The 13,952-nt window shown below is 31.9% G+C and overlaps 1 protein-coding gene across 5 annotated transcripts in view; it reads right to left on the reverse strand.

Annotated features, from left to right (window-relative positions):
- Positions 1-13,952, reverse strand: part of LOC140670445 (cell adhesion molecule Dscam2) — a 169,945-nt gene that overhangs the window by 69,215 nt on the left and 86,778 nt on the right. For all 5 annotated transcript variants that reach the window (XM_072901042.1, XM_072901038.1, XM_072901041.1 and 2 more), the window contains exon 4: positions 12,022-12,183. In XM_072901042.1, the coding sequence (XP_072757143.1) occupies positions 12,022-12,183 (162 nt within the window). The remainder of the gene's footprint in view (positions 1-12,021; positions 12,184-13,952) is intronic.

The following is a 13,952-nucleotide window of genomic DNA, read 5'->3' on the forward strand; positions in this document are numbered from 1 at the left end:
TGCACTTTATTCCGTAGGAAATTGCGCGGAATTCCAGCCGCGTTGAAATGCGCCGGGTACAACCCCGGGACGGAGAGGGGAGAGGGAGGGGGGATGAGAAGGGGTGCGAGCAGGAATGCACGTAAGTCTGGGTTACCTTAAGGTCGGCTCGTGCGGTGTGCAACGGCGGTGCATACCGACGGCGCCCGCCCGACTGCATATACGACGATGAAATGCCCGACCCGTATTGCCATCGCGGAGTAAGGGGTAAGAGAAATAGGCATCCATGGTTATGGAAAGAAAGAGGATGGTGAAAGGGGCGATGAATCGATCCTAATAAAAATAACTCGAGAGATTCTTCCTCTCATTGTGCGCCCTTTCCCCCCTCCTCCTCACGGAATGATTACGACGATCCTGCTACGCGAGAAATAGTTGGCATATTTAGACGGGCGGGTTCAAAGTTCGCGTTATAGTATATAGAAAATGTGTCAGAATTTATTTCAAGCTTGTTTATATATAATATAATCTGCCTCGAACAAAATGTAAATGAAACATCAAGTTAATATGTGTGTATATTTCTAATATTTTTCACCGTATATTGATATTTTTCTATTTTGACAGATATGATAAAATAATAAATAAATAAATAATATATAAAATAATAATAAAATATAATAAAATAATAAATAAAATAATAAAATATACTAAAATACAATAATTAAATTCAGTTACGCTTTTTTTTAAATTGAAACGTTAATTAAGATTCGGTTAATTTTAACCAAACTTTTATTTTTATGTAAAATGTAAATATAAATTTAATTATTACAAAATTAATTATTGGAGATATAGATAAAGAGCTTTCACAATTATCCTTTTAGAAAATTTATATATAAAACGACAATTATATATTAATGTTAAAATAATATAAAAATTAAAATACATCCTAATATAATATTAAAATAATATCATATAATATTAAAATGTTTTTAAATACACGTTTTGTCTATGATGCATAAAAAATATCGACTTATTATGATATCTATGTATATGTATACATGTATGTATATCGTGAGATGTCTGATCAAACGCAGATATAAACTACTAGTTTCTCCCTCAACAGAAAAGAATGAAAATTCCGAGAGAAATAAATAAAGTAATATACCATGCAAATTTTATAAATTAATTAATTTTGTTAGTAAACAATTAAAAAACTGCACCAATTAATAAAAATTAATATTTACTTTTACAATCATATTTTTTATTCGTCTTATTTCACTTTATTACTTTCTTATTTGACTGGTTTAAGCAAAAGTCTTTTGCAAAAAAAGTCTTCATATATACATATAAATCTCTCCCTTTTACTGAAATATGGACTTAAATCTTCAAGATGTCTCTACACGTAACATTCATTAAATTAGCACGTTCACACACAACTGGGGAAGCAATCTACCAGAAAAACGGAATAAGCAAAGATTCGTCGTGGCGTGATTGAAATCTCTCTCAGGGAAGGCTTTGCTGCGAGATTCATGCGCGCGAATGTCATTTCGCGCTAATAAGAGTAATGGACCGAGTAATCGAGAGTTCGCGAATCACCAATGAATGCCGACGGCGTCGTTCTATTTGGCTGATGGGAACAGCGACAGAGCAGATTTATCTGACAGGGAGCTCGGCGAGTATTTTTGCGCGTCACGTGCAAATAACACGTATGCGAATGCAGATGCATGCCGGTACATAACGAATTCCTCGAAGGGGGGAGTCGAGGCAAGGACCGAACAAAACAAGAAGCTGCGATTTAATCAACGTATCGCGGAGTTCGAGATTCTCTCGAATCGAGAGCGTGCGAACCGATACACATGATGAAACACCAAGGATGAAAATGCACGCCGAGGACGATATTGCCGATGCTTTTTAATCCGCGGATTAGCGACACGCGTATGGAGCCCGAGATCGATCCTCTTTCGCCTGATAAAAATGATAATCATTTTTGTCGAGACGCTGATTGTAACAACTTTTTTAACGCACGTGCGCGAGTTTGCATGTACGATATAAAAATAGAAAAATTAAAACAAATAAAAAAAAAAATTGAATTAAAAAAAATTAAAATTAATAGAAAAGAAGAATTGCAATTTAAGATTTTGATATTAAAGTCGTTCAATTGATAGTTTTTCCGATATGATTGTTTGATACAATTTTGATATTAATTTTCGAAAGGGTAAGAAATATCTGGAACACTCTAAATATTCCAAATTAGATGCATAATATTAAGCATTTTCTCAAGCACATAACGTAATACGTATATTTAATATATACGTTGATTAATCTCTATGAAACGTTAATCAGCTTAGATTAGTGTAGATTAATAATTAACAAGCGTATCAAAATTTACGCCTATTGTTCTAATATCCGGCAGAATAGCAGTCGGTCACAATATTGCACCTTTTGTTTTGTTTTGTTTTGTTTGCATATATTTTCTCTATTGAAGGTTCTATATTAATAATAAACCATATTTTCGAAATTCGTTGCCTAAATTATTTTGATGCATATTTACACTTTACAATTTAAAAAGCGTGAAAATAATTTCTACTTTTGAATCTTTTACAACAAGAACAATAAGAGAAAATATTGCAATATTAATTTTCTAACAAAGTATATATGTTATTGAATAGGGTTGCATGTAAATACGGTATTGTTAACGATAAGAGGAATTACGATAGACAGTATGACAATCAAAGCGACTAATTGTATACAGATCACTATTGAAATTCTAATCCGACAGTTCCTATCACCCGCGTGAATTCATTATTAACGTTACTATAATCTACGATTTTAAGATAAAATAAATGATTATTATATTTCGTATAATGATTACTTCAATTATCAACATGTCAAGATTTTGAAGCCTTTACAGATTTATCATTAAAATCAATTTAAATTTTTAATTATTCAAGCAATCTTATAATTGTCTAAAAATTAATATACGAGTAAACATATCTTACAAAATTGTTTTGCACGTGTATATATGAGTATCTGACATTCAAATGTTATGAAATATTTTTGATTGTACGTATATTTTGAAATCTTGGAATGGAATTTATTATATCTGGACTAGTCATAAACAAAGGTATTGTTAGATTGTTGATTATCGATGATTAATTTATGAAATATTTTAATCGAAAGAATATAACTGACAAAAAAACGAACGAAAGAAAGTAGTGATGTGCGACAATACATAATGATGTAAAAACTGTAGTCATAGTCAGTCTGTCATTATTTTTACTTGGAGATGCTATCGCGTCGCTTGGTAACGCGATATATATAGAAGATTCAACATTCGCGAAGAAAGACGCTGCAACAGATTACAAGACAAAGATTACAATTTCCTTCGTAATGTCTATCTCGGTCTGAGTATACGAATGATTTATGTATATATCGATTATTACCGAAATATATCTCGCGCTAGACTTATTCCGACTGAGCGAATTTCTCTCTGGAGTGTCGTGTACAAAACACAGATTCGTGGATTTTAAAGAAAGTTCGTTTCACTCCCACGTGCGTCGTTTGTCACGAGCGAAAACTGCGGTAAATCGACCTCGAGTTCGCGAAAATTGCGTTATTCCAGCGATCTTTGTCAAAGTACAGCTTCGCACATTTCTCGCGATATATAAAATTAATTACAATATATCAAATCACAAAAAAATATTTTGCCGTCGCTGACGATACATTTACGTTTATATGTATATGTATGTATACGCATCTCAAACAAATTTTGATATAAAAAAAAAAACGCGGGAATCTAATTTCCGTGAAACGTCAAAAAAAAAATTATATTATTTGATGTTTCGTGTGAAAACTAGAACTGTAAAGAACAGCAACAATTGTAGAAAAGAGTTTTTAGTAGTAATTATATACATATATGTGTAGAGGGATATATAATAATATTATAAATATATATTATATATTATTTTATTCTATTAAATTATGCAACATTGCAAAATGTTTAAAGAAAGGAGGTAATTGTTGTAATATTACCGATTAAATCTTTGCAACAAGGAGTACGACAGAAAAAATCTCGAGACCATATTTTTCGAATAAAAGAAAAAAGATGTTTATATATATATATATTTCTTTTTCTTTTCTTTATAAGAAATGGTAGTAACAATTTTTGTATCTTATCTATATAAAACACCCCATATATACATTTATTGGAAATGCAACATAGATAATTAGAGTCAATTATGTTGCATCATTTATATTCGTTGACGCTAAAATATCTTTCGTCATATTATCTCGTGCAAAATAAGAAAAACCACTTCCTTCATTACTTCACAGAATGCCGGAAAGTGCGTCGCTTTGTTTCTTGCTTCTACGACTTATTGCCGAAGCGAACTCGCGTAAGTTTACCGGGACAAAGTACGCAAACTTCCGTTTTACGGAAGGTTAAAATAGAAACGTTATTGTTAAATTGCGTTTCGCGAGATTAATTTTTAGAACGCATGGAGATATAAAAAGTAGTAGAATTAAAGGATGGATGGATTTCTAAATAGCGGTAAAATTAAAAAATGAATTTTCCAATAATGACAGAATTTTCCGTAATTTTCGTTATTATAGTTGACAGCAAAAAGAGCTACATTCTGATTTTATTAGAGATTATTCTTAAAAATGCACGCTTTAGAAACAATATAAATAATTTCTTAATACTATTCATTTTATTTTAAACGATTTTTTATATTTAAAGAATTTTATATTTGGGCAATTATATATTTAAATACAATAATCTAAATTATTATTTTTTATCTGACAATTAATAATATTCTCATCATCTATTATTCGTATATAAATAACAATTATTTATGCGGATAATAATAGTATAAATAAAATATTTACTATTGCATAAAAATTTAAAAAAAAATACAAAACTGCCGAAGAAAATGAACTGAACAAACTTGAAAAAACAATTGAATCATACTTTTACTTACTTTCTAATACATATTTACTTACTAATTAATTAATAATTTTATGCAATAATTTCATATACCTAATAATTTAACAAAAACTTAAGTAATAATCTAGGATAATATTATAATAAGAACAATAGATAATAAATAATTTAATAATTTAGTAATTTAATAATTGTATTTTGAATAATACAAATAATGAAGAATAACGATTGTCCACAATACACATATGCACATAAATAATACAAATAGTACAGAATTTAATCAAGTAACATTAATAAAATTAAATAATAATATATAATAATTAAATACATTAATATAAATTAATTGAAACAATCAAAATTAAAAAAATACAAATAAATATTTATTTGACTAATGCTCGTAATAAATTCTTGTAATAAATTATTCGCAAGGTTTATTATTTGATCCCTTTAATATCCAACATAAAAAAAAAAAAATGAATTTAAAATAAATTTAGATTCGCGGTTTTTACTTGATGAAAAATCCACGATGAATTTTTGCTTGACTTGAAAGAGAGTTTCAGAATAAAAGAACGAAAATGGCTGTTATCACTATACTATTATATTCAGCTCTTTCGCTTATATTCCCGTATAAAGAGATTGGGTATTGTCGTCTCTATCGGCTTATATGTGAAAAATTTAGATTCTTATCGATATAGTATGTACGTTAAGTATTCTTCCCTGTAGAATAATATTATATATTACGTTGTTAAAAAGATATATGCATCATGGATAAAAAGAAGTAATTATCGGATTTATCTTTTTATAAATGTATGTATGTAATATTCTCCATCTCAATTATTAGTTATGCGCATTTTAAGACAAAAGTATATAAAAAATAATTATAAGAGAAAAAAGTTTTACTTTAAAAATATTATACAAACGAGCTTTATTTCTCATAGTGTTCAAATAAATATTTTTTTTTTCTCTAGATAGAGAAAGCAAAAATTTTATGTAAATATGTGAATAGAGCTGCGGTTGTAAATAACATTATTGTGTTAACAGAAATATTTGCCTTGTCTTCGAAAGTATAACAAAGAATAATTGTGCAAACATAATTGTGTAAACATAAAAAAATTATTAATAAAGAAAAATATATTGTAAATAGAAGTGAAAAGAGAACTTTAAAAAAACTGCTTAAGACAGTTCAGGAAAAATATGCACAGCGAGACGCGGAATATATTTTCTTGGATGCAAAAACCAGCATTTATGGTAAATTGCCATAATATTCTGGTTACATGTGCTTAGTTATTCAAACAGCAAAGTTATTCAAACTTAAATACGAGCAAAAAGCTTCAACATGAAAGAAATGATAATATAATTAAGTGGTATGTTGTAGCTTTACCTTAAGTATATTAAGCTATCTGAGCCAAATTATCAATAATAAATAATTCTTTTGCCCGAGCTGTTAAAAAGTTACAAAGAGATAAATAATTTAATTCTAAGCTATCTAGCCATTCAAAAAAAAATAGCGCATACATAAATAAAAAAAAAAAAACATTAATAGTGCACAAATTTTTTTTTATCTTTTGCTATATTTTATTTACAAAAATATTTTTATTACTCCAGCTGTTAAAGATTTCCAAAGGGCTTTCATATGTATTTTTTATGTTTTGATAATTTGGCCCAGATAACTTAATATATCTATATGCAGGTGTATATTAATAAGCAACTATTATTTGCAGTAAAGTAATAATATAATAAATTAATATAATATGACTAAATGTTTTCGTAAAAAAATGTAATGTTGTTTATTAAACATATATTTAGTAAAACATATTGGATGTATATTTATTAAATTGAGTAAACTATGAGAAAACAAAAGTATAAGGTCCGATAAAAAGAGGAAAGTTAATAACATTACTAAACATTGTCATAACATGAATTAGACACTGCTAAGAAAGTTTAATAATTTCATCGATAGCGTGAGTATGATAAAAAATTTGCATTAAGTTGAATTTCTTCCAGGCTGATAATTTCAAGATAAATTACATTGATTATAAAATATAAATATACAGTGAAGTTGAGCAAACGTTGAGACAATTTTGACACTTGATATGCACAACTTAATATTATACTTTAAATGATATCACGATAGTGTTACCATACTTTACGTCGTAATTCACGTAGAAATTTTCAATGGTGTTTAACTAGTCTAATATTGGTTCAATAATGGTGGCCAAGAAATGACATAATAACACACGATTCCGTTTTTTTTAATAAAAGAATTGAGTTAATTCAGAATGTAATATTATAACTTTTTTTATCTTTATATATTTTATAACTGTCTATATTTTTAGATTATTAATAATCTAACATTTTTTTAGAATACTCTTACCGCTATTATAATTTGTGTGAAATTTAAACTCCTTTTATCAAATTCATCCATATATAACGAAGGTAGACAAAAAAAATGATGTTAAAATATAAATATAAAAAATGTTAAACTAATTTGTTCGCTATGCTTGACTAATTTAAGAACTTTAATAAAATTTAAATGTAAATCAATGTAACTCCATCATCGGAATCATATTGTGCCAACCGTGTATGTATTTTCATCAAAATTGCGTCAACAGTTGCAATTAATAATTAATCGCAGAATATATGCTACATTCCTGTGCTGGACCTTTGGTCCAATGTTGGTGGCTACCAGTAACGATGCTTGTTCAGATTGAGTTATTTGCAAATTTTCACATGGGAAAATATAATATCACAATATTTTATTTTTTCCAGTATACTTAATGTTTATATTTATATCAACTTTACGTGAGATTTATGTCAATAATTGGTACGACGAAATATGTAATAGGGAATTTCGAGCTCACAAGTCACGATGGCTTCAAGTATAACACAGTTCTGAACCAGTTATTAATTCTCTGTAATCTATGTGATTACATACATAAGATGAAAACCGCCCCAATGCAATAATCATATAAGTTATAGAGAATTAATAACTGGTTAAGAACTATGTTAAACCTGAAGCCATTGTAATTTCTAATTTCCAATTTATAAAACTTTATAACAAAATTTTATAGATAGATTGAATGCCTTTTTACATCTAGAACAAAATTTAGAGTGGGCATAATATAATAAATTATTAACGGATTAATGAAATAATAAAATAAAATTAATAATTTAATTTTTGCAACATACTTAATGTTTCGATTCGTACTAGATTTGGGTGATATTTATGTCAATAATTAATACGGTGAAATATACAAAAGCGAATTTCGAACTTACAAGTTTCTCCAATATACTAATTCCTATACTGCAGAATGCGCTCTTGCAAAGTGGTTCACGACAAATGAGAGAGACGTATATATGTATCGAAACGGCGCGAGAAGATAGTTCAACGTTTCCATAGACAAGCAGCCTGAGCTAATTTGCATTGCGGTGGAACGTTTCGTGTTGGAGTTGGCTGCATCCGGGTGGCCATCCGTGGCACTTCATGTCGATCCCCGAAACGTCGATACACCCGGTATCCGTCGCTCGCGGCGTACGCGAAACTAATAACCAGAGTAGAGTGTTTCGTGAGAATAATTTGTAGTTTGGTTATATATGCTTTATACAGATGTGTGCGTCTTCTCTCTCTCTCTCTCTCTCTCTCTCTCTCTCTCTCTCTCTTTCTCTCTCCATCTACGTAATACTCTGTATAAACACTTTGTAACATAACCAGAGGACGTAGGATTTTATCAGAAGAATTTATTCGATTATTTTCACGCCTTTCTCTGATTCCGAAATTAAAAGTAAACTTTCTGTTATAGAATGTAAAAAAGCCACTCAATATATCTTTCATATCTGTAAAGTTTGAAAGTTTTGTAAGTTGAAAGTCAAAAGTCACGATGGCCTCAAGTTTAACACAGCTCTGAACCTGTTATTAATTCCCTGTAATCTACATGATTGCTACATAAGATGAAACCCGCCTTAATGTAATAATCATATAAATTACAGAGGATTTAATAACTATTTCAGAGTTAAAGTTGAAGCTATGATTTTTGACTTTCAACTTACAAAAATTCCAAACTTTACAGGTATATTGATGCAGAATTTAGATATTATTGGCATAATATAATAAATTATTAACGGATTAATAAAATAAAGTTAATAAATTAATTAAAATAAAATAAATTATTAATACAATTATACAAATATAAATCACATTGTAGAGAATTAATAAGTAGTGTTGCAGAGTTAATCTTAAAGCTATGATTTTTGACTTTCAACTTACAAAAATTCCAAACTTTATAGGTATATTGATGCAGAATTTAGATATTATTGGCATAATATAATAAATTATTAACGGATTAATAAAATAAAGTTAATAAATTAATTAAAATAAAATAAATTATTAATACAATTATACAAATATAAATCACATTGCAGAGAATTAATAAGTAGTGTTGCAGAGTTAATCTTAAAGCTATGATTTTTGACTTTCAACTTACAAAAATTCCAAACTTTATAAGTATATTGATGCAGAATTTAGATATTATTGGCATAATATAATAAATTATTAACGGATTAATAAAATAAAGTTAATAAATTAATTAAAATAAAATAAATTATTAATAAAATTATACAAATATAAATCACGGCTCTACTCTCTCAGATCAGCTTGCAAAAGGAAGTCGATAATTTCCATCCATTGAAAACTGAAATAAATGAATCTACAAATTCGAAAGTCGCGTTATGGAAGTTATCATTTAAAATTTCCACTATTTACCGCGAGACAGTCTTGCATTGGTGCAGAGTATCTTGCGGAAAGACGACAGAGAATAAGATTTAACCCGCGCGACTGTTTCCGAAGACGATTAAACTTCATAAGCGCGCCGTTTCCTTACGTCTGCCGGATAGGCGACAAATCCACGGATTAAATCAAATGCGCGATTTGCGTCTCGCGCATTCCGAAGGAGAAAATCCAATCTAATAGCGAGGAAACGGAAGGTGGGTCTTCTAAGACGCGCGGAAGTACTTTTATTTAAATGGAGAACGAATCTTTCTCTCTCTCCGTCTCACTCGGAAAACTTTCGCGCGCACGTCTCGAAGACAGGTAGGGTCGATTCAAAAGTTGGTCGTTTATTCGGCGGTGTGAATAATTTATCGCGCGCGAATTCGCGGGGGGAACGCGTTTTTCGAGATGGGAGAGGGGAAGGATGCTCGCATTTATGTCGCGCACGCACGTGGCAGCCTGAAAAGCCCCGCGCGATCAAAACACGACGACAATGCGTCACGTTCCGTTCTGCTCCTCGAGAGATCTTGCACGAGCGCCGCGTCGGCGGGTACACAATGCCGCCATTATGACGCGGGGAAAACGAATTTGGGAAAGTTTCCACGATGCGTCAGGTGCTTGACTTCTCGGCTGGCCTCGGGGACAAAACTGCGAAAACGGTTGAATTCGCCCGTTCCAGTAAATCCGTCCGTTTCGCTGATAAACTTTTTCCACAATTTTTATTCGCCGTATTCATGACAGAAAAAACCTGTGTAACGCGATGATAAGAATTATCATTATACGAATATTACTAAAAAAAAAAAAATTAAATAAATAATTTAGATAATTCAAATTAATTTCTTTAAACAATTACCGTAGCTTTTGTTTCTCTTCAGATTTATCTTTTAAATATAATTTTCTTTAATTTTGTTGTAAAAAGGAAAGGAACGGAATAAACTGTTCCCGGCGCGCTGTATCATGTGTCAAATTATCATTCATTATTTTAATCTGATTCCAATCAATGCTCGAAAATGTGTTTAAAATTGAAAACTTGCCGATGAACGATCTACAAAGTTTCAATCTAAACAAGTTGTCGTTCGCATGCGAGCAGACGCGAAACTATCAAGAGATATCAGCCATGAAGCGCAGTTGTGCGACATAAAAGAAGACTGTTCCTAAAAAAAAGAAAAGGAAAAAAAAAGTCTCATGCAGCTTTGCGTTTTATCGCCGGCGTAGTTACTTTCCGCTGTTCTGCGCGTGCTTATTCTGTGATATTGGTGTTTCGTAACATCTCTCGATTCGCAAATCGAGATGTAACAACGCTTCATCGTCGCACGTGTGTGTGCGGATATGCACGTGTACGCATTCAAATCTCACTCTCTCAAACTCTAATTAACTTGGATATTGACCGGACTAATACGCGGCCGCCCGCGCCCTCACGTGCGTTTTATCTGTTTGTTGGTACGTATGCGAATCAAAGGAAGGAAGGTTACTCTATTTTTTTTTCTCTGTTTGATTTTTTACCAGGATTTTTCTATTGAGCTTCGCTTTACTTAACGTTGAATAATTATTTTTGCTTCTACTTGATGCGTTTAAAAAGAAAGAAGAATTCAGAGCAAAAATAGTGTACGCTCACATAATTTGTAAGGTTTACTTCGAACATTAAAGTTAAATCTAAGTTAAATTATTGGAAATTGTTGTCGCAAAGACTTGTTCTCCAAGCTCTTGCTCCAAACTCTGCAATTATAAATTAATTTCGATGGAAATTTACGTTATACTTTTCATCGATATATTGATATTTAATGGGAAATTTTAACTTTCTTTTGAAAATCACTTTTTAATTATTATATAAATTAATATTAAAATTTCTTTTGCAAACTCACGTATTTAATATGCAGTCTTTATAAATTTTTCTGCCAAAGTATAATTTTATCAACGGTCCATTAAACTTCTCATAAATGAAAGTAATTTTTCATATATTTTATATTCAATTCTTAAAATTTTATCTTTAATGCGTTATTATATCAACGGTCTATTAAAATTCTCGTGAGCAAGGATCATTTTAAAAAACATTTCAATATAAAATACGCGAGATGTACGATAGAAATAATTTCTAAAATCCCGCAACAAAACACCACAAGGTTATAAACGATGAATTAAAATACATGAGGAAACAATACGCATTTAATGGGAGGAAAAAAAAAAGTGTAATTAAATGAAATTGCCGAGAATAAAGTTCCGATTTATCGCTGAAAGTACGACAATCACCACCAAGAGACGCATGTATATGTAATCTCAGGCTCACATGTGACATTTTGCTCAAATGTAAGTCACGCGATCAGCATAATTGCACACTCACCGCTCTCCGCGGACGGGTAAATGTTAAAGGCTGAGTCCTTTAACCAGGACGTGACCGCGACGTTCTCTTTGACGAAGGCCGGTATCTCGCACCTGAGCACCCCGGTGTTGCCCGCCAGGACATAGGCGTCTCGCACTTGTACCTCGTACTTCTGGCGTACCACTGGAAAAGAAAAATTATTACGGCCGCTTGAGCGGGGAATGAATGCTCGGAAGAGCAGAAGAGCGAGCAGGAAGGGAACGAGAAATGAACCTCTATCGTTCTCCATGACAAAGGCTCGCGGAATAATAAAAAATAAAAAGAGAGAGAGAGAGAGAGAGAGAGAAAGAGAGACGGAAGTAGAGAGGAGGGGAAAGATTATTTCGCCGTAAAACGGGGAAATGTCGGAATATAATACCACCGGAAAAATGGAAAGGACCATCCCGGAAGTGAGTCCCTCTTCTCTTCGACGGGTAATGTCGCGATCCTTCGTCCGGAATTCATTGTCTCCAATCCCGTGCGGCTTCTCGACAATTTCGGCGATATCGAATGGATTTAAGCTTCTCCGAAATTTGCTTTTTATCCTCAACGTCTCGTCACGTCCTCGATATATACCTACGGCGATGTACGGATTAATCTGTTCGCAGGGACAGAGAGGGATGGCGGAAGGGAAAGCGGAGAGGGTTGAATATAACGGTTTAAGGAAACAGTGGGAATGGAATGTGTCGTACGACGATATATCGGGGCTGTTTCTGTAAGCAACGTCGGATCCGAGTGATGAATATTGCTTTCCCGGCGAGCTTCCGAGATCGGAAGACGACCATTTCTGCTGTTCGCATGATTAATAATGTCGCCTGTTTCGCGCAGCAAGCGCTCATATTCTTCGGTGAAACTGAAATTGATTTCTATTTTCGCGAGATTTTAATTGTTTCAAATTTCATTTAACAACTCGTCGACAAACACCAGGTCTAAAATCGGATGAATAGACGATTTAATCTTCAGTTTGTATTTTTCGACTATTACAAATTTAAACGGTAGATTTCAAATAGTTTGACGTCTCGAAAATGTAATTACAATGTAATTAGAGAACAGACATCATCTAAATAAAGTAGTGATGTTAATATAATGTCTAACAAAGAAATTAAAATAAATATCTAATAAAGTAATAGAAATAATATCAAATGTCTGCAACAAAAATATTCAATGATTAAGGGTTTTTTTTTCCTCGTCGCTATCATTATTGATTCATGAAAATTCTTTTTTCGCTACCGGAAAATTTGTTAGAAAATGTATCATAGGGTTTTACACGTATCTAAATATCGCTTGTCGTCTACCATCAATCAACTCGCAACACATTCAACACTATTAATTAGTAATTTAGTAATTAGTATTAATAGTTCTTTTATCAACGTTATCAAGGACGCATTATTAACGCCAAAGGCAATTTTTCCCAGTCTCATTATTCCCGCAAATGTCAGCGAATACTTTTTAGACCGTCGTTAATTAGTGCTCTGTCTGTCGTGGTTTTTATACGAAAGCTCCTTTGTAACTTTTCGTGGTCCGCCCATTCAACGATAATCTATCCCCTTCAATTCCTATTCGAGTGGGAAATTTCTTTCCCAGTACGAAACTTCGCCAAAAACTCACTAAATTCGATAAGTGATTCTGGGAAAAATCACACACAGTGGCAAAGCGAAGAAATCGCGCGCGGTCATTTGTCTCGTGTACAAGATGGGTCGTTCCTCGTCGATCGGTCGATACATTTCTCGTGAAATTACGCGGGAGGACGCGCCCGATCTTTCATCCGCAAAATTCGTTTAGAGATATCGCAGCTGGACTTCTTTCGACTGCAGAGTTCTTGTTTCATATCTGACCAAAATATACGACGCTCTCTCTCTCTGTTTCTACTTTCATTCGTCGATAAATTTCGCGCGATTAATTGGAAAGAATTG

The sequence above is a fragment of the Anoplolepis gracilipes genome, chromosome 10 (genome assembly GCF_047496725.1).
Source record: "Anoplolepis gracilipes chromosome 10, ASM4749672v1, whole genome shotgun sequence".
Lineage (NCBI taxonomy): Eukaryota > Metazoa > Arthropoda > Insecta > Hymenoptera > Formicidae > Anoplolepis > Anoplolepis gracilipes.